Source organism: Engystomops pustulosus, chromosome 1 (genome assembly GCF_040894005.1).
Source record: "Engystomops pustulosus chromosome 1, aEngPut4.maternal, whole genome shotgun sequence".
In the NCBI taxonomy this organism is placed as follows: Eukaryota; Metazoa; Chordata; class Amphibia; order Anura; family Leptodactylidae; genus Engystomops; species Engystomops pustulosus.
This window is the reverse complement of record NC_092411.1, coordinates 271,278,418-271,299,630: the sequence shown is the minus strand read 5'-3', so window position 1 is coordinate 271,299,630 and position 21,213 is coordinate 271,278,418. Positions and strand designations below refer to the sequence as shown.

Below are 21,213 nucleotides of genomic sequence, written 5' to 3'. Positions count from 1 at the left end.
TTTAGATCCATTGGAGCAATAAAAAATGGTCCTAATATTGTATACACTCTAATTTTAGAAATTTAAGTGTGTCTAGGGTGTTATTAAATGTATTATATGAATCAGCCGTTAATAGATAACAGGGCTTCAGGATTGGTTTCAGGTGAATGTCAGATAATAATTAGCTGGTTCTTCTACAAGGAAACTCCCCTGTGTTATTAGGTAGTGCCCTGCTCGGGGATGTTTTGCATTGGCATGATGCCACAGTGAAAGGGTTGAAGGTTGTCATAACATTGACGTTAAGCTGACGGGGCCGGTGTGACCTATGCTACTGAATGCAGGAATACGATGACTACTGCTCCTGTAATCCTGTTCACACAGTCGCAGCAGGTTTTTGGAATCGAAACAAGGAACTAATAAGTGCAGCTTGGTAGTTTTGGATACAACCTGTTTTGTGTTACTTGGAGCTGTAAGATGACCTTGATTTGTGAACAGGACTAATTCACTCCATGTCTTACAGAAATATGGCATCGGGAGAAGTCAACTGGCCCATTCCCATGAAGGCCATCGGTGCCCAGAACCTACTGACGATGCCGGGAGGAGTCACTATCTCAGGATACTTGCACAAGAGAGGAGGGACTCAATTACAGCTGTTCAAATGTAAGTTACCAAAATATCCAGGGTGATGGTCCCAACATGTCTAGAGCTTGATGTGTCTGTATTCCAATGGAGAATCTGTAATAAGACCCCCTATCTGCCAGGTGACATTGTTAATACTGGTGCTTGATAGACTATTGTACCTCCCCGAAACCCAGAACCCAAATGTGTCTGCTATTTCTGCACCCCATATAGCTATTCATGGTTCTATGAGGTTGAGCCCCACTGATTGACTATTAGAGCCCCTTCTGTATAGTCATCAGCACCTTCACCGGAACTTCAAAACTGGAAATTAGAATTGTATCAAGGTGTATTTATAGCCAAGGATAATAATCTACTTATTATTTCTCTTGTAAAACTTTTGGCTTCTTATGGGCGTCCTCTACACACAACAGTTGCCCCACAACTAACATGGAATGAGCTTGGTGACTATTAGAATCCCGTTAAAGTCGTCGTCAACTTTCAGCAGTTAATTGATATTGTTTGTGTAATGAAAAGTTATACAATTTTTAGAGATACTTTCTGTATAAATTCCTCACATATTTCTAGATCTCTGCTTGCTGTCATTCTATAGGAAGCTTCATTGTTTACTTCTAGTGGTTATCCTTGGTCATGTGATGTCACACAGGTGCCCGGTTTGTAATATATTCCTGGTGATATGATGTCACACAGGTGCACGGCTCGTTATATCCCTGGTCATGTGATGTCACACAGGTGCACGGCTCGTTATATCCCTGGTCATGTGATGGCACACAGGTGCATGGCTCCTTATATCCCTGGTCATATGATGTGACACAGGTGCACGGCTCGTTATATCCTTGGTCATGTCATGTCACACAGGTGCACGGCTCGTTATATCCCTGGTCATGTGATGGCACACAGGTGCATGGCTCCTTATATCCCTGGTCATATGATGTGACACAGGTGCACGGCTCTTTATATCTCTGGTCATGTGATGTCACACAGGTGCCCAGGTCATTATATCCGGGATCATGTGATGTCACACAGGTGTACGGCTCATTATATCCCTGCTCATGTGATGTCACACAGGTGCACAGCTCGTTATATATCCCTGGTCATGTGATGTCACACAAGTGCCCAAGTCGTTATATCCCTGGTCATGTGATGTCACACATGTGCCGAGGTCATTATATCCTGAGTCATGTGATGTCACACAGGTGCCCGGCTTGTTATATCCCTGGTCATGTGATGTTACAAAGTTGCACAGCTCGTTATATATCTGCTCATAATACAGAAAGTATATTGGAAAATAGAATAACTTTTCATTATACAAACAATATCAATTATTTGCTGACAACCCCTTTAAGAGTAGAGCCGGTTCACCAAATGTGCTACCATTGGTTCCCATTAGAATGTTATAATTTACGGATTATGGGTACTTCTGTCCAGTTTTACAGTTTTACAGTTTTAAGCAAAAGACAAAACGTTTATATCAATTGTATAGCAAACTGCGATGGCACAAGTGGCCGTGCATACAACATACATCATGCAACTGATGAACAATGGCGGTCTCTGAAGTTATAGCAGTACTGTAAATGAGTTGTAAAGTCTTGTTTACCAGAAAAGCGATCACTTTTGTTTAACCTCATACCAACCCTTTAACCCTCCTTTATCATAGCGCATATTTGTCATAGACTCCGAGGTCTATAGTACATGTATTGTTTCTTTGTAGCCTTGTGTGTTTTACAAATCCTTATTCTCTTTCTCCTATTCTCTAATCACTTTGCAAATAACACACTATCATTTGGAAACTTGTTGGTTGGACAAGGCTCAGCTTGTAGGCTTAGATTTGGCATTGGGGGGGCATTAGGGTTTTGAGTACACACAGTATAGTGACATTTCCTGTTTCCTGCAGCTCGCTCGTACACCTTGCTGTATTCGTTTTTTGTTATTTGTTGTATCAGTTTTCACAAATACAGAGTGTCATTTCACATTGCTGAGACCCCCATATGACAAGAAAAATGGTAACGCCCCAGTTGTCAATTAAGTAGGTAATTGTCATTTTGGGTGATCAGATTTCTCTGATTAGTCCATAAAGTCTTTTTATCCAGAAAATCGGATCACAGACTTCCATATATGCATAATGGGGCAGATTTATTTACCGGTCCAACGGAGTTCCCCGAAAGTGCATCGTCCGTCTATAATGCGCTGTGCCGCCATTCACTAAGATTGTGCGCCCGATATCCTGCATGTGTCGCTTCCCCGCTCCGATCTGCCGGAGTTCACCTTCTTCTTCCTGGTACATGTGAGTGCATTGTCTTTCGATACAATTTAAAAGTTAAATCCCGCACTCAGTCCAAATTAGTCGGATCGTCCGATGGTCCGATGTGCAACACAATCTCAGCACAAACACCAGCTAAATACCTGCCCAAGCCGTGCAATCCCCAAAAACGCCGAACAGTCTGACGAAAGTGTGCTCAGCGACCCTTAGTAAATGAGCCCCAATATGTCAAAAGATTTCCCCTATGATAATTTTGCAGGCATATGGTGGGGACTTGGTTTTGTTTCACCATTGCATTTTAAAAAATATTCTTAGTTAAAATGAGACATGCACTCAGCAAGCCAAGGTTGAGGACTTTCCGTGAGGACGTCTTGTGACATTCAGTAGCTAAACCACACGTCTATGTGGTCATCCGTCGCTGACATTGACAGCAGACAGACAGTTCCTGAATCTATATTTCACGTATGGCTTATCTGATATGCTAGCTAAATGTTTTAAGGAGAAGAAGCAGATGAAGATCATATTCTCCTATGATGGTTTTAATAGCTCTCTATGGGACTCATAGTATATGTCTACATTGTAGCACTAGGGTCCATATTAGACCCCACATATCTTTTATAGTAGTCAGAACTGTTATTTCGATACAAAAAAACAAATCCTCTGCATAGATGCATTTCTAAATCTAAATGGAAACTTAATAAAATACATTTTTTAACAAGTTATGTTCCTCAATTATTAAATGACAGATTAGGGCAGAGGCAGCAGGAGGAATCCACCATCACATCTACTTCTGATAGTAGATTCCACATGGTAGGTTTTCTTTAAACAATAGAATTCTCGCTGCCTAAAGCTACCACTAGAGGGAGCTAACTACATACTGTACACATATTGATCTCAATAATATCACAATACAGGCAGTCTCCGGGTTACATACATGATAGGGTCTGTAGGTTTGTTCTTAAGTTGAGTTTGTATGTAAGTCGGAACTGTATATTTTATCATTGTAAGCCCAGCCAGAACTTTTTTTGGTCTCTGTGACAATTGGATTTTAAAAATGTTGGGTTCTCATAAGAATCAAGATTAACACTAAAGCTTCATTACAGACGCCTGTGATAACTGTTACAGCTGTTTATTGTAGCCTAGGACTAAAGTACAATAAATTACCAACATCCAGAGGTCCGTTTGTAACTAGGGGTCGTATGTAAGTCGAGTGTTCTTAAGTAGGGGACCGCCTGTATTCATTAAGCCCTTTAGCTCCTTCTAATGGCAGGCTGCTACTAATCCATTTTTGTTATGTATATAGTATTGATTGTGTGTTAAAAAAAAACAGCTTTGGTTGCTAAAAGATATATTAAGAAATGTATCTTGTCTGCAAAATATTATTCAGCGCCTCTGGTAAGATTTCATAAAAATTTGTAGTGACCTTAATGACGCACAGGTGCTGTAATCCCCCGAAAAGTAGATCAGTACAATGACTCTGCTGATAACTACGAGGTGGCAGTCAGGTGCAGGCATATGAATGGTGGAGATAGAGACTCTGTGCAGTAAGCCACTCACTGTGGTTATCTGATAAGATGATGTCTGGGTGGAAGTTCCCTTTCAAGTGGTTCTTCAGATGCCTAAAGGAGGGTGGAAGGGTTTGACCTCTTGATTCCTAATATGGATTCTAAAATATGTAAGTCATTTAAAAAAAAAACACCTGCCACAAAAACTTTTGAGCTAAGTTTTAGCGAAAGTTTGTAATCTGAGACTATGCTCAGTTTGGACACCAAAGTACAGTCCATACGCCTCATACACAACATAAATACAAGGTTGTATCCTGCGTCAGATTATCGTACAGAGGGCAAATCCCATCATTTAAAGGGAACCTGTCATCGGAAATTGGCCTAATAAACCACTAGCAGTATGTTGTCAAGGAGCTGAGCAGCTTCTAGATGATGTTCCTTTCATGGCCCAGTGTGGTGGCATCATCCAGAAAATCAACATTGAAGTGGGATGTAAATTGGTTTTATGAAGTCAAGGAGGTGGAGAGTTTAACACAGAAGTCAAGCTCTCCCTGGCTTAGAACGCCCCCTTCACTGTAATTATGGATCTGCGTCCAGGAACATCATTGATCAGATTTACTGAAGTCCGGTGAGTGATGTTAAACACATAGGAGGAGGTGTTGAGAGGCAGGGAGAGCTTGACTTTAGTGTTAAACTCTCCACCTCCCTGACTTTATACAACCAAATGACATCTTACTTCAAAGTTGATGTTCTGGATGATGCCACCACACTAGGCCATGAAAGAAACATGATCTAGAACCTGTTCAACTGCTTGACAACATACTGGTAGTGGTTTATTAGGTCAATTTCTGATGACAGGTTCCCTTTAAATCACTAAGTAAGTTTTGAAAAAGCATTGAGCCAGTCAGAAATGATGGCTGATTTCAGCTCTGAAGTCTACAACGTTACAGGATGTAACATTTTTTTATTGAATGTTTTTGGAGGCAATTTTTAATGGGACAGTTTTAAGGAAACTAAATTCCATTGTTTGGATGGTACATTGTTCTGCCGTTGTAAGTCACACCAGTCTTGCTATTCTTTTTAGGGCCCCTCAGATATGTTATCATCCATAAAGGATGTGTGTACTACTTCAAATCAAGCACCTCAGCAGCCTCCCAAGGCGCCTTCTCACTAAACGGATACAACAGGTAAGTAGTGATGGCTCCACTTACAACTAAAACTATCAGGGGGGGGGGGGGGAATTATCATTGGGTTTTTTGTCTATGTTTGGCAATGTTTTGGCGCAGTTGTGGTACAAATGCTGTTTTGTGACTTTCCATTGCGCCAAATAAACATAGGATAGTGCAAAGTCACTTTAAGGCACATCTAGCACCACATTTAGGGGTGGTAGACTGTCACCCAATGCATGCTTGTTAACTTAGGGGTGAAAGGGGAGTCGTCCTGCCATATTACGGCACGTCTGCTACACCGTAATAAAGACTTTGTACGTTTATGCAAATGAGCCGGAGGCGCTCACCTCTCTACTAGCCGAGCGCCTCCTGGCTCCGTCGGAAGATAAATTATGCACGACCCCTCATTGATATTCCCCACATCGCCAGCCACAAGCGCCGCAGACAGCCGGTGGCGTCAACTGGGTATCTGTTAATATTGCACATGCGCGTAAGATAACTACCTGGTGCAGCCAGACAGGGAGAAGTGCGGCTGCACAAGGAGACACAGACGTGACTTCGTCCGGCCAAGAGGAGGAGATTAGCAGACAGCCAGGTGATGTCACGTCTAGAGGAGGGGTGAGCGTCAATGGCTCATTTGCATAAACTTACAAAGTCTTTATTTCAGTGTAGCAGATGTGCCTGAACGTGGCGGGAGGACTCCCCCAACCCCTCCTAGATTTGGTGCTAGATGTCCTTAAAATTAGACCCTGCTGGCACCAAATTCATTATTTGCTTAGACTAGTTTTCAGAATGCTGAACTAAATTCCTGAATTGCGATTTGTTGCAAACTTTCGTTTTGGAGCAAAATGACTCCAGTCACCCCCTGGCGTAGAAATAGGACACCACTACCAAATTTATCAAGACCAATTGCTTCTTAGAGGGACGTGTGCGCCAAAAAAGAGAAGAAATGAGACAAAGCAAAAAAAACAAATACAACAACAAACATTGACTCACTTGATGAATTCAGATAAAACAAAAATGGAATTGAACAGTGACAACCAAGTCAAAGACCAATTGTAATGATACATTCCCCCCATTGGTTTATGTACGTGTTTATGTATACAGCTCTCATGCAGGCCAGTGTGTCTCTACGGGGAACAGACTACAAATGTGTAGTCCCATCCAGATGACGTATGATACTTCACTAACTCTGCCTCCTCTACAGTCAGTAGAAAAGGAGGCACATATAAGAATCTGACTACACAAATTTTGTTTGCAGTCTGTTACCATGGAGACACGTAGATCTGTATGTTGAGTTCTTTGTGGTTTTGTTAATGTAACATTTGGCTGTGGGGGTTCTACAATGGCTCTAAACTTCTTGTCTTTATCAGGGTGATGCGGGCAGCAGAAGAGACAACCTCTAATAATGTATTCCCCTTCAAGATGGTACATATAAGCAAGAAGCATCGTACCTGGTACTTTTCGGCAGCCTCTGAAGAGGAAAGGAAGGTAGGCGTGAAACACCACACACATTATTGGGGCAGATTTACTTACCCGGTCCATTCGCGATCCAGTGGCGCGTTCTCTGCGGTGGATTCGGGTCCGGCCGGGATTCACTAAGGTAGTTCCTCTGACGTCCAGCAGGTGGCGCTGCTGCGCTGAAGTTCCCTGGAATGCACTGATCTTCACCAAGCCGGACCAAGTGAAGGTAAGCGCGAGTCCCGTGACATTTTTTTTTAAAATGCGGCGGTTTTTACGAATCCGTCGGGTTTTCGTTCGGCCACGCCCCCGATTTTCGTCACGTGCATGCCAGCGCCGATGCGCCAAAATCCCAGGGCAATTAATGGAAAATCGGCGCTAATCGGAAATATTCGGGTAACACGTCGGGAAAAAGCGAATCGAGCCCTTAGTAAATGACCCACATTGTAATTGTGCAATGAGAGGGCAGTCTAGTCTTCTCGTTAGGTTTGTCGGCCCCAGCAATGTTTATCATTCTTGAAAAACCCAATTGAAAGGGGTTGTCCAGGTTCATAATTTGTGTTAATATGGGCCTGAGGTGGTGTAAAAACAATAAAGGACTTATATTTATCTAGGTCCTTAGCCCTCCCATCACTACCGGCCTAGATTGTTATACAGAGGCCTAGTGGTGATGAGATGCCTCTGACTCGGGCCTGTTTAAGGCTGACGATGTGACGTCACCCCCTTTAAGGAGTGTCCACCTATGATCCCACGCCCGGCCCTCGCTTATCTCACATATGGAAAGAGCTGTAGAGAATGGCTTATACTCAAACCTAGGGGATCCCTATTGATGGATAATATTTCTCTCTTAGAAATGGATGCTGGCCCTAAGGAAAGAGATTGATCACTACCACGAGAAAAAGGAGACAATAACTGACCTAAGGTAATTACTTCTTCATCTCTACACCTCTTCAGCTTGTCATACACATCAGATATAATACCTGATCCTGCTGATTTTATTGGTACTGAATGATCAACTTACGGGAGGCTAAGGATCGGGTAGTTGGATTTTAGTATGCCCAATCCTTTAGATCATGGTAGATTTACCACAATGCTGACTCCCCTACATGTTGACATATTCTGAATTACTTTCTTTATTGGTATAAGAAAAGCTCAGAGCATGCCAAATTTTTGCTTAAACGAAATCTATCATCAAAATCCATCCTGATAAACCAGGGACATTACTCATAGATCCAGGCACCGTGACTGTGGTAATCGTCTTATATTTGTTATTGATGGCCTCCTGCCTTCTAAAATCAACTTTTAAAATGATGCTAATGAGTAAGAAGAGCACTGGGGGTTCTAACAGAGCCCCTCTGTTCTGTGGCTTCACAGGCCGTTACACTGCCCCCCCTCCTCCTGCTCCCTCAGCACTTTCCTCTCCCACTGCCTTATGTAATATCACAGCAGTGAGTTTCAGCACACTGAGGGAGGGAAAGTGCTTTTGTATAGTGTAATAGCCTGTGAAGCTAGAGCACAGAAGGGCTCTGGTAACGCTTCCAGGAACCCTTCTGTCTCATTAGCATAATTTCAAAGTTGATTTTTAGAAGGAAGGAGTCCAGATAACAGATATAAGATGATTACCACAGTCACTGTGCCTGGATCTATAAAGTAAATGCCCCTGGTTTATCATGAAGGATTTTGATGGTAGATTTCCTGGATGAAGGATAGGTTGATGAAGGTTCTCTATGCTTAGTAAAGATAACATGCTGATTGTTTCCTTCACAGTGACAGCGGTTCTGACTCGGATAGTTTTTATGGATCCGTGGAACGTCCTGTGGATATAAAATACACGCACAGTTCTGCAGATGGTAAGATTTCATACATTTTATACGACTTATGACAGATTTGTTATTTTAGTACAGCATAATAAAAGTGAATGTTGTTTCATCTGACAAGCTGCAATGGAGCAGTATGAGCAGAATATCCAAACTGCATGGGAAACAGATGATCCGTAGTAATTGTCACCTCTCGGCGTTGGTCGGCTTGATCAATGCAGGTCACACTGTATATTGCTGATATAGTCAGAATTGTCTCATAGATTAGTATCCGCTAGATTTCATTAGCTGTATATTGGATTGGTGGTATCACCACGTTCTATACCCTATATACAGTATCTATGTCTGTATGTATATATGTATACATGTGAACTCGCTGTACAGGGTAAACTTTCTCTATACTCTTACAGATAGCTGCCAGGATGAAGATGATGATGAAGAGGAATATGTGCAACCAGATGTATTGGATGGTAAGTTATTATTAGCTAAAAATGTTTCATCTTAAAGGGGACTGGTCACTAGGATTGAGGTCCCTAACCCAGCAGCATGACTTAGAATTTTTTCAATATACTTTCTGTATCAGTTCATCAGTGTTTTCTAGATCTCTACTTGCTGACATTGTAAAGGAAGCTTCCATGGTCATGTCCACAGATGCATGGCTTGTTATATCCCAGGTCATGTGATGTCACACCGGTGCACGGCTCGTTATATATCCCTGGTCATGCGATGTCACACAGGTGCACGGCTCGTTATATCCCTGGTCATCTTATGTCACACAGGTGATGGTTCTTTATATCCCTGGTCATGTGAGATGACACAGATGCACGGCTCGTTACCTCCCAAGTCATAGGATGTCACACAGGTGCACAGCTTGTTATAACCCTGATCATGGGATGTCACACAGGTGCCCGGCTCCTTGTATATCTGGTCATGTGATGTCACACAGGTGCACGGCTCGTTATATCCCTGGTCATGTGATATCACACAGGTGCACGGCTCATTATATCTCTGGTCATGGGATGCCACACAGGTGCCCGACTCGTTATATCCCTGGTCATGTGATGTCACAAAGGTACATGGCTCGTTAGCTCCCTGGTCATGTGATGTCATATAGGTGCCCGGCTCGTTATACTCCTGGTCATGTGATGTCACACAGGTGCCTGACTTGTCATAACACACAGCTCTGATTACGCTCTGTGATATATAATGAGGCGTGCACCTGTGTGACATCACATGACCAGGGACCTATTGTTTATCTGCTGAAAGTAAACATGACATTAAGCAGAGAACTAGAAAATGGTGAGTAATTGATTCAGAAATATAACTATGGCTGAGTACAGTTTATAGTTTACTAAAGAAAACCTAAATGTCATAGTTGTAACTGGACTTACTTTTTCTAGATTATTTGACTTTTCCAACTCAGACATGTATGTATTACACTAAATACATTGGAGGGCATATACTAAGACTAGCCCTGGTTGTCTTCTCCGACCAGCGTATCGCATTCAGGATTTACTAAGAGACTCCGGCCTAAATCTAACATGGTGGTCTTCCGTTGTCTCCTGCTTTCCTCCAGGCTTGACTTATTTAGACCAAACCAAACCTGGCCTAAAAAGCAGCAGACTCCGACATTTTCAAGCAGAGAGTTTTATAACTTAGGCCCCGCCCTTTTCCCCGATTCCATCCGTTTGCCTCCACCCGTGGTGTGTGGGGCACTAACAGCAAAACAAAAATTGGCTGCAATGTTGACTTAGTGTATTTTTCGGACTATAAGGCGCACCGGCGTATAAGGCTCACCATCAATAAATGCCTGCTAAAACGTCTAGGTTCATATATAAGGCGCACCGGATTATAAGGCGCACCTGATTATAAGGATGAATGACCAGCAGGTGGCAGACCTGTGCACAGCTCAAGGCAGCTGTTGTCTGTAAGTAAGGTTCATATATAAGGCGCACTGGACTATAAGGCGCACCTTTTAATTTCTGAGAAAATCAAAGGATTTTTTGTGCGCCTTGTAGTCCGAAAAATACACTATGTATCTCCCATTGTTTTTGCAATGCATCTTCTATGACTAAGATTTGTATTGAAGAACTATGCGTGGTTCTTGGTCATGCGGCACACTACTTCTACAAAACTATTTATAGGAACTTTATATTGATTTGATGTTGTTAATTAATTTCCTCTTCTTCAACAGACAGTGCACCAAGCTATCCACCACCACCGATTCCGGAAGTTGTTTCAAAACCTCCTTCTCCTCCTTCTCGCACATATCCAAGGAAAAGTAGTGACAGTTACAAACCCCCTGTCCCTGTTTTCCCTCCTGTTTACAAAGCTCCTGATGGATTAGAAAGCCCCACTGACAAAACTGGAAAAGATCTCAAGAAAGATCATCTCCTCTACCCTGGTAGCATTTCCAAAAAACCACCACCACCTATACCACCACAGCCACCAGTTCACCAGTCTAGGGAAACACAGGGTGGAAACAAGTCCCCACTAATGGGAAATAACCCAAAATTCAAGGAAGAACTCACCAACAGGTTCAGCACAACTCCTCCTGTACCCGAGAAGCCTAACTTTATCAAGGCTCAAGTTCTACCACCAAAACCTCCCACGATTTCTAGAAAGCTAAACAACTTTGTTCCACCGGTTCCAAGAAAACCTAGAACGTTAAGTGACTCTATGAAATCACCAGAGGAAGTTTCACCCACTATGATAAAACCTACACCTAGCAAGTCACCTACCTTCTCCAACAAACTTCCTCCTCTTATAAAGCCACCGCCAAGAGTGGACAGACCAAGATTGTCACCAGAACTGTAAGTATAGAGCATGATATGATGTTTGCTACGTGGTTATCAACAAGTCAATCTCTAACCATGTATATAGCTGTGAAATGGGAAAAAATGATTATTTAAAGCACCTCCTCACCCAGGAAATCAAATAAATAACCCCCCTCTGTAATTCTGTGGGTATGAAGAAACCATTGGGTGTCTACAAAACAGGATTTGGGTCAGGATTTAGGGAACAAGATGTGTTGACTCTTCGGGGCACATTTACTTACCCGGTCCAGTCGCGATCCAGCGACGCGTTCTCCGACGAGGATTCGGGTTCTGCCGGCATTCACTAAGATCCTGCGCCCGATATCCACCAGGTGTCGCTGCTGCGCCGAAGTCCGCCGGAGTTCACCTTCTTCGTCCTGGTGCATGTAAGTGCTGATTTTGCGACACAAATTTTTTTTTTAATTTTGCAGTTTTTCCGAATCCGTTGGGTTGTCCGACGGCCACGCCCCGCCGATCGCGTGAATGACGGCGCCGATGAGACACAATCCGATAGCATGCGCCAAATACCCGGGGCAATTCAGCAAAAATCTGAAAAATTCTGGAAACCCGACGGAAATGAGTGATTCGGACCCTTAGTAAATGAGCCCCTTCATGTCTAAAGTAAATTCAGCACACAAGGTGCAGAGGTGATGTTTGAGGGTATGAAAAGTAGCACATCTAGCCACAGGCCTCACGATAACAGCATCATTAGATATATCAGATGGTTTCTTATCTATCTTTTCATATTAAAGTTCCAACCACCCAGATCCCTTTGGTGCACATCAATTGTTGCCTAATGTTCAGTTCACAAATAGTTTATTTTCTGTCTTGCTCCAGGAGATCGCCTCCCGATGGGAGAAGTTTTAAAGATATCAATATAGAAATCCCGGTTCTTCCAGCAAGACCACACAGAAAGTTGGATGACAAAAGCGACAGCGATGATGACTATGAAAAGGTAAGTGATATCCCAATAATTGTTCGAAAATCTCAGCTGTAGAAACATTATATCAACTTTATATGGAGATCTCCTGATGTAATCTATTCTTTTCCGTCCCAGGTCCCTCTGCCCCCTTCACTCTTTGTGGATACATGTGATTCTTTAGATGTTGAAAGGTAATTTTACCATATTAACTGTCTTATACTATTATATTACATAGTAAAATCAATATATTTTCTTTGAACTTCGCAATACGGGGGTTTTTAGGTGGCATAATTTCCAATCTTCGGTACATGTCCCTGGTGGGTTGTCCACTTCCCATCCAAGAAAAGCAAAGACATACCGCACCAATAATGCTTGAGATGATTTTCTTAGTATCCAACGCTCCAAGTGACGGAAGTCTTCATGAGACATGTGATAACGTAGGATGTTGTTCCAACTCCAGGAACTCACAAGGTCTTCTGCTATCTGCATTGAACCCAAGAGTGTGGTCACATCATCATCCTAGGTTGTCACATCCCTGATGTACTGTTCCTTTGCTCTTCTTGGTTGGTCCATAAAGTCCAGGGTGTATATATGATCCATGCAATTGATGTAGGGCCAGTCGATGGGGGTGGAGGGGGGTTGGGCTATCCTGGGTTGGCCACTACCCAAAGGTTTCCCGGGTTCGTGAGACCTAAAATATATTTAGGATTTTGATGTTGGCCCAGGCATTACTGTGTTGTCCCTGGATAGTTCCCAATAGGAGATGGTTAATAAGCCTTGGATAAGGGGACTACAGGCGGTCCCCGGGTTACGTACAAGATTTTATAATTGTAGATCCAGACCAAATTTTTTCTTGCCCCAGTGACAATTGGAGTTTCAAAATTTTTTGCTGTAGTGGGACCAAGGATTATCAAATAAAGCTTCATTACAGACACCTTACAGCTGATCATTGCAGTCTGGGACTATAGTAAAGCTTCCAGAGAGCTTCACCAGAGGTCACAGTGGGCAGAGGGGTCCGTCTTTAACTAGGGGTCGTCTGTAAGTCAGGTGTCCTTAAGTAGGGGACTGTCTGTATAATGATAAAGTATGATGAAGCTAAAGAATACATCTGGATTGGATCATGTTCCTTAGAAAACTTCAAAAACTCCAATAACATTGACAATAAGTTCCTCCTCTAGTATATAAGTCGGGCACTGTATGCTACTTTGTTCTCCTGTACATTGTATATGTATAAAGCAATGGGTCACTTTACATTGTTAAGACCCTTTCCTCCGATGAAAGATCTCCCCATATCCTAAATATACTAATGTATATAAGCAAAGCAAAGTTGACTCCTGCTGTGATGCCAAAAATATTTCTGCACAGCCAGCACATGGGATGATAGCCTTGTCCTGTTACACTGGAGATAAATGAGAGTATTGTTATTTCAGGATGTTCAAAGCGACAGATGCCAGAGGAAGCCCCCTCAATGGACTTTTCTGCATCAGAAACTCTGCAAAGGCCGGAAAGGTAACCCTGGAGCTGAATACAGAATAAGCTGTTTAGTTTAAGCTTTCAGTTTCTGCTTGTTATTTTCACAGCAATTTCCTGTTTCCTGTGGGTCAGGGAAATTATTATAGACTGTTCATAAGATAGCAAGACTACAGTGAGCCCCTGTGCAAAGTTTTATTTGGACCCTTGATAAGTGAACACTTGCTTCCTCTCCTATTCCACACATTACACTTGAGAAAATGTGTATATATGTTACATAAACATATACACACATATATACTCAGAGCATCATACTCAAATAGAGGTGCCGATATATATGCATTTATATATAACTCTACCCCACAAACCTGTAAAATACTGAAAATATGAGAGCAGTGAATAACCACTCACATAAATGTATACCAGCAATGAATGACCACACACCTACGTATATATACAGGCAATGAATTACCACACACATAAATATATACCAGCAATGAATACAACACACAAATAAATATATGCCAGCAATGAATATACCATACACATAAATATATACCAGAGGGGATTAAAGTTCTGTAGACCCCTAATTAATTATTGTACTGTCAAGATTCCACCTTTATTGAGATACTGTCTAGCAGCTCTCTATATTAAGATACTGTCAAGCAGCACAAGTCCCACCCCAGTAACTCGTGCAAAGAAGCCACCCACTCTGAACAATGACCTTCATATGGTGACTTTTTGGGCAATTAATACACCTTTAATGTGATGTACTTTTATAAACAATGCAAATTTCTGCTTTTTAAAGGTCCTGGTTGTATGGGATAAACTGGAATCAAAGTTAAGAAACTACCGAATTTTTCAAAAGGTTTGTTGATTTTTTTATGTTTATTTGCCAATAAGTCAGTATCTCTGTATCTATATCTATGTTTATTGATCAACTTTAAAATGAGTTAAAGAGAAGTAACAAGAAATGTTAAGCAGATGTAACATACACGTAGTCATCATACAACTGGTGATGCATAGTGAAACAAACAGCAGTATAAGCACTGGCTGGCATAAACCCAAAACAAAACCTACCTTAATAAGGCTTGACTCTAGTAAGACAACTAAGAGTGTAAAATATGGCATAATAACCGAACAGTTATAGAGTAATGGGCTCAATGGGCAAGTCATATTTGGGAAAGTATGGGGGGGAAGGGGTAGACATCGAATGACCTAGCTAATGATGAGACCAAGTAGTAAATAGGAGCTGGGTTCAGGAAAAGGTAAAAAAAATTGGGAGACTGGCAGAATGTCACCCATGGACCCCACAAGAGGTTTGTTTCTCCAGTGTTGCAAATATCTACATCAAGTTCTAAGGTTTTGAGCCATTCATCTGGTGAGAAGAACTTATCCAGAGATTTGCAGGAATGATAGAAATGTTACAGTTGAGGGTATCATCAAGGAGAAGTGACATTAATAGAAGAGGTTGTTGCGACCTTGGGAGAGGAAGACGGGAGAATTGCCCTGAGGGAAAGTCAGAATTGTCAGAAATCGGGAACATGGTGCCATGAGGAGTAAACCCTTGGTCCAAAAAGTTCTTCAATGTTTTTAGTACCTAGGAGGCCAAACAGGGTAACTTATGTTAGGGGTGAGTGAAGAAAGTGTCTGCTGTAGGCCACTGTAGAGTCGTTAAGGGAGATGGGGATAATTGACCTTCTAGATAAACTTATCCTAACTGTGGTGGAACTGGTCTAATACACAAGCCAGGGAGGAAGCAAGGAAGTTACTCCCTGTAGTTTCCTTCGGGTCAGTGTCGATTTAGCTAACCTAGGATATGAGGAAGACCATAAGAAACGGTTTGAGATACCTGTGAGCTTACCAAAGAACAGTTTTGGGACTGATAGGGGAATTGTCTGAAAAAGGTAAAGTATTCTAGGCAAGCCCAAAAGGTTTGAAGAATAAAACCAATTTTCTGCCGGGTTAACAATTATCCCTTTACCCTGAATGGAGATAACAAAGTAAAGATAACAAGGTGATTGATGAGTTTCCCCCTACTAGGACCCTCAATCACGAGAACATTTTTTAAGCCCCCTGTCACTCCATTCACTATCAATGGGAGGGGTTGATATCTGAGCGCCTTGCAATTTACGACACTTCCATACAACTGGATGGAGCAGCAGGACACATGCTTGTCCTGCTGCTCCAGCTATTTTTTGAGATTGGGATCCCCATTCTCAGCATCGAGGCGCTCCCGTTCTTCTGATCAGTGTGGGTCCCAGCAGCTGACGCTTCATCGATCCCCTTGTTATCTGCTATCAACAGGATAACTGAAATAACTGGGACAAGCACTTTTAAAGGGTTTTATGTCATTAGTATTTTTAAAAGGGAACCTACCACCCCGATTCTACCTATAAAGGTAGAACGGGTGGAAGGTGGATGAATGGGACGTGAGGATAGCCCTTTTTTGGGCTAATCCTCACGTCCCGGCTATTTTTAGAAAACTTTAATGATGGCATATGTAAAATTTTTTATGCGGCTACTGGGGCGTGGAGTAGCTGGACATGAGGCTACACGTCGCGGCTACTCCACGCCCCGGTAGCCACGTTACTCCGCCTACCATTTAATCTTCGGCGCGCAGCTCCGCATAGCTGCGCGCCCTCGTCCGAGTCCCCCGGCATCTGCGGCCTTCTGCGCATGCGCAGTAGCTCCGGCCTCGGAGCCGCGGCCGCGCAGCCGAACGCCTGTGTTCTGCGCATGCGCAGAACGCCGGGGACTAGGACGAGGGCGCGCAGATACGAGGAGCTGCGCGCCGAAGATTAAATGGTAGGCGGAGTAACGTGGCTACTGGGGTGTGGAGTAGCCGCGACTAGTAGCCTCATGTCCGGCTACTCCACGCCCCAGTAGCCGCATAAAAAAATGTACATATGCCATCATTAAAGTTTTCTAAAAGATAGCTGGGACGTGAGGATTAGCCCAAAAAAGGGCTATCCTCACGTCCCATTCATCCACCTACCACCCGTTCTACCTTTATAGGTAGAATCTGGGATGTAGGATCCCTTTAACCTACAAACCTCTCTATAGTATGCAATAAAAATATTATCTAGTATCTTTCTCTTTATATATGTATATAAATATATATGTATTCTTTCTTACTATAGGACAACTATATTTACCTTGAGGCAGAAAGCTTGTTCCAAGACATCGCTTCGCTGGTTGAACACTACTATGCGAACACATTACCCAGTCACGAAACACTAGTTCTACAATATGCGTACGGCAGCCCCAGTAACCCCAGGTGACAGCAATAAGAACATCAGACTTTACCTTGGATGCATAATAATGACATCAGAATCTAGAGATATGGGCAAGCTTTGACGGTTCGAATGTCAGAATACCTTTCGTGGTGTATGTACCGGGTGGGCCATTTGTCCACCTTCAAGTAGTACATGTGATCCATGACTCAAGCTTGAACATACGTTCCGAAGAACTTTGATTCATCCTGCTAATATCTAACTCCTGCCGTGACTACTTCCTTGGGAATGTGTTACTTCCTTCTAATGAAAAAGAAAGACAGAAGCTCGCATAGCGGAATAGCCGGTGAAGATGGATTCTGGAGAGAGGATGTCCATTCCGAAGCCATGGAGAAATGTAACAGATTATAGAAACATGGTCAACCAATATTCAGTATATTTCATGCCTTTACGCAATGATGCTTTTCAGGAAAAATGGCTTTATGGAAAATACTTGGATACTTGGGTCTTATATATTATTTCCATACATCAGTACTGAAAACTGTTAGGATATTTACAAAACTTGTCTGAATATTTTTTTTTACTCATCTCAGCTAATGTTAAAGCTTACTTTTGCAATTGTCTTTATTGTACCAGTGTATTTAAATTAAATTATGCCAACCAGGGCCAGTGTAATGGGGTGGCAAACTGGGCATTTGCCCAAGCCCCCCTGTCCTAAAGGGGGCCCCTGCATGTGGACTTTTGTACAGTGCATGTATTGCTCCTTTAATATTATCTATCTATGCATCTAACTTCTATCATCTATCTAGCTAATCTACTTTACATTTATCTATCTATAAATCTATCATCTATCTATAGATCTATATCATCTTTCATATTTATCTTCTATCGTCAATCTCTAATCCTACTACCGACCCATATTACACATTACCTTACCTTGCTACTGTTAATAACTATGAAGTGTTATTATTGTGTAGGGCTAAAAGAGCCTCTTACTGAATGACCGTTCATAAAATAGTTTTATTTTGGGGGCCCCATTTTGTTACAGACACCACTTTGTCTAAAACCGGCCCTGATGCCAACATAATTTGTGTATATAGCTCCTATAAAAATATATGTGCCCTACAGAGGCTACGAATAAACATAAGTGTAACTTGAGGGAGTGCAGAAGTTGCCCAAGAGCCTTAGGGGGACCTATGAGGTACCTTTTCCCAATTTAAATAAACAACTGATATAAATTATATATTATAGTTAGAGGGGGGTCCTAGTACAGATTGTAAAATAAGGCCCAACAGCTGAAGTCCTGCTGCAAGCCCAGAGGGAACAGTAGATTCCTCCTATGATATACGTAACTCCCTGTGTGTAGAAGCCAAGGGTCACGTGACCCGCCGGTAGACGCTTTCGGGACTTCCTATGACGTCACTGTTTGGAGGATAGCTGCAAACCCCTCAAATGACATGAGTGGCGTTCCCGGAGAGGTTGTGCATACAGTACTGAGGGCCCCGTCCTCCCCCGCCGATCTACTGCAGGACACAGGAAGCTCTGAAATCGGTGGATCCTATGAGTAGAAAGGTAAAGTTTATCAGGGTTAGTACAATAAGGGGTACTTTACTTTCCTTGCTAAAATTTATTATTTGGGGTTAACCCCCTTCAATAAGTTCTCTGAACTATTGGACTTTACAAATTTTTGTGCTATTTAGTTTCATTTCTTGAATTAAAATCTGAGTGCACTTGACTCAATTCCGGATTGCATAAATTCACATACCCTGGAGTTCTCATGTACACCAGGTTTGGGGCTTATTTTTGTATGGGTGTAGAAGGGGGGTGGAGTGCTGCTCACCCCTCAACTCTCCATAGGAAGCTGATCGGACATTCTGCAGATCAAGTCAGGGATAGGACCTGCCCTATATTTTGGGGAGCAGCCCTGCGGCTCAGTCATGTTGTCCCACGACCAGGTGTAATAGCATGCAGTGGTGCCATGATGTGGCCGCAATCAGGGACACAAAAATAGTTGTTTTGTGCATGAGGCCTAAATATAAGAGTCAGTCCCTAATTAGTAGTTTTATATGGCCACCCTTAAAATAGTTCACATCCAACTCTACATCAAAAACTCACGTCATTCTCGGTAGCCTAGCTGTTTGTTGTATACATGTGCTGTATCATCATTGTAAAAGTTACAGACAGAGACAGAGTTTCTTGTTTTTAATGTGTCTCATAGATGTTTATTGTACACTACAAGAAGAAAATATGTGTTTTTGTAAATTATAATTTTCTGCCATTTTTAATTTAAAATAACGTTATACTTCTAGCAATCTGTGTCGTCTTGGAGTTCTTTGAAAGATTGACCAAATTATTTGTTTATATGAAACTTTGTCTTGTGTTTTGTCATGTGCAATGTGTAATAGTGGTAGTTTATACCGCATACATGAAGGTACAAGACAAGGGATGGATGGGTCTGGATGTCATCAGAAATTTGTAAAGTTCGATTACAAAACAAGTCAAAGGGGTTGGACACTTTTTAATAAATGTCTTCCATAAGACATGTATAAGGGAGAGGGGAGGGAACAGGATGAGCCATGTACACAGGGAGATGGAAGGGGGAAGGAGCGGGAGAGTCATAATCTCCTGCTATAGCTCCTCCTATTCAGTAGAGCTCAGACATGTAAACAAAGATCCATGTAGAGTTTGCAGGCAGCACTAAAGAGAGTAGCAGGACTGCAGAATCACTTGAACATTCAGGGATTATTTTTAGGGCAAAAAAAAGTGGCCAACCTCTTCAAAGGGGTTCTCCTGTAATAGTAAGTTAGGGCCTACCTTGCTTATTGGTGGGGGTCTTAGTTATGGGAGCCAGACAGGACTCAAGGCCTCTTGCAGTCCCAGACAGCCCAGGACCCTAGAAGGAAGCTACAATGATAATCCAAACTTCTTCTTTCTACTGTATTGGTGACATCAGGTGCCTATATACTTTAAACCTGTGACTGTGAGTAATACGTTACTGCTTAAATTGACACATTGGCACTTTGTGAAAAATATGTGCCAATGTGTTTTGGTTGTAGTTTGGGCACTCTGTGTCTAAAAGGTTTGCCATCACTGTTCTAGATGAAAAGTGAGCCAGTCGTGCATGCGCCGGCTGCTTTATTCATCTCTATGGCGCTGACAAATATTGCTGAATGTGGCGCTCTGGAGCTTAATAGGGGTACAGCAGACCCCCGTCCTCGAGATCTGTGGGGTTCCCATCTCTGAGACTCTGATGGCTTGAGTACCTGTGCTGATGGCTTGAGTACCCACAGAGAGGGCTCTAAGTGCCACTTCTGGCACCCGTGACATAGGAACAACACCGCTGCTTTATATGCATATACATAAGCAATGGTCACTTCTGGATTACTTTCTGGATGCTGTGATATTTTCAAGCCAATAAATCCTATTCACAAATAGAATTAAAGCCTGGGTACTTTGTAAGAACCGGACAGATACTAAGAGAGGAAATGCAAAGGTGTATTAAGGAACCTGAAAGTGTTGTCTGGGACATTTATTGTAGTTATTCTTCCTATTTAGCAAGATAAAATAGGAAGTTGGTCAAAAATCCCCCCCCCCCCAATACGACGCCTAGTAAACATATTGAATGCTGCATGTTCCTAAATCTGCATGTCTGTACTTCCTTCCCATAGTATGTGCATTGACTGTACATCTGTACATTAGGACACACCTTCTCTCCTGTATGGAACACCATTCTAGAAGGTAAACCCTAAGGTGCAACAGAAATATTCTCTTAAAGGGTTTGGCAACTTTACCTCATGTTTTTGTAATAGGCGTGTAAGGTGTGGAGGGTTGGATGTTTGGTAAATTACTAATATACATCTATTAAAAGTTCTTCTACGCTTTCCTGATATGTAAAGTGAAGCATCCTGTCTTTTACTTCAACAGCCAAATTTCATATGC

General features: G+C 42.3%; 1 protein-coding gene across 4 annotated transcripts in view; it reads left to right on the top strand.

The window, feature by feature from the left end:
• SH3BP2 (SH3 domain binding protein 2) overlaps positions 1 to 19,642 on the top strand; it is a 71,622-nt gene extending 51,980 nt beyond the window's left edge. For 3 of the 4 annotated variants that reach the window (XM_072126188.1, XM_072126189.1, XM_072126186.1), the window contains exons 2-13: positions 500 to 639; positions 5,468 to 5,570; positions 6,926 to 7,043; positions 7,865 to 7,935; positions 8,781 to 8,863; positions 9,241 to 9,300; positions 11,025 to 11,643; positions 12,484 to 12,601; positions 12,704 to 12,759; positions 13,999 to 14,077; positions 14,847 to 14,906; positions 17,182 to 19,642. In XM_072126188.1, coding sequence (XP_071982289.1) covers positions 500 to 639; positions 5,468 to 5,570; positions 6,926 to 7,043; positions 7,865 to 7,935; positions 8,781 to 8,863; positions 9,241 to 9,300; positions 11,025 to 11,643; positions 12,484 to 12,601; positions 12,704 to 12,759; positions 13,999 to 14,077; positions 14,847 to 14,906; positions 17,182 to 17,322 — 1,648 coding nt within the window. In that variant the 3' untranslated portion in view covers positions 17,323 to 19,642. The remainder of the gene's footprint in view (positions 1 to 499; positions 640 to 5,467; positions 5,571 to 6,925; positions 7,044 to 7,864; positions 7,936 to 8,780; positions 8,864 to 9,240; positions 9,301 to 11,024; positions 11,644 to 12,483; positions 12,602 to 12,703; positions 12,760 to 13,998; positions 14,078 to 14,846; positions 14,907 to 17,181) is intronic. The other variant, XM_072126187.1, reaches the window with a different exon arrangement.
• The last annotated feature ends 1,571 nt before the right edge of the window (positions 19,643 to 21,213 follow it).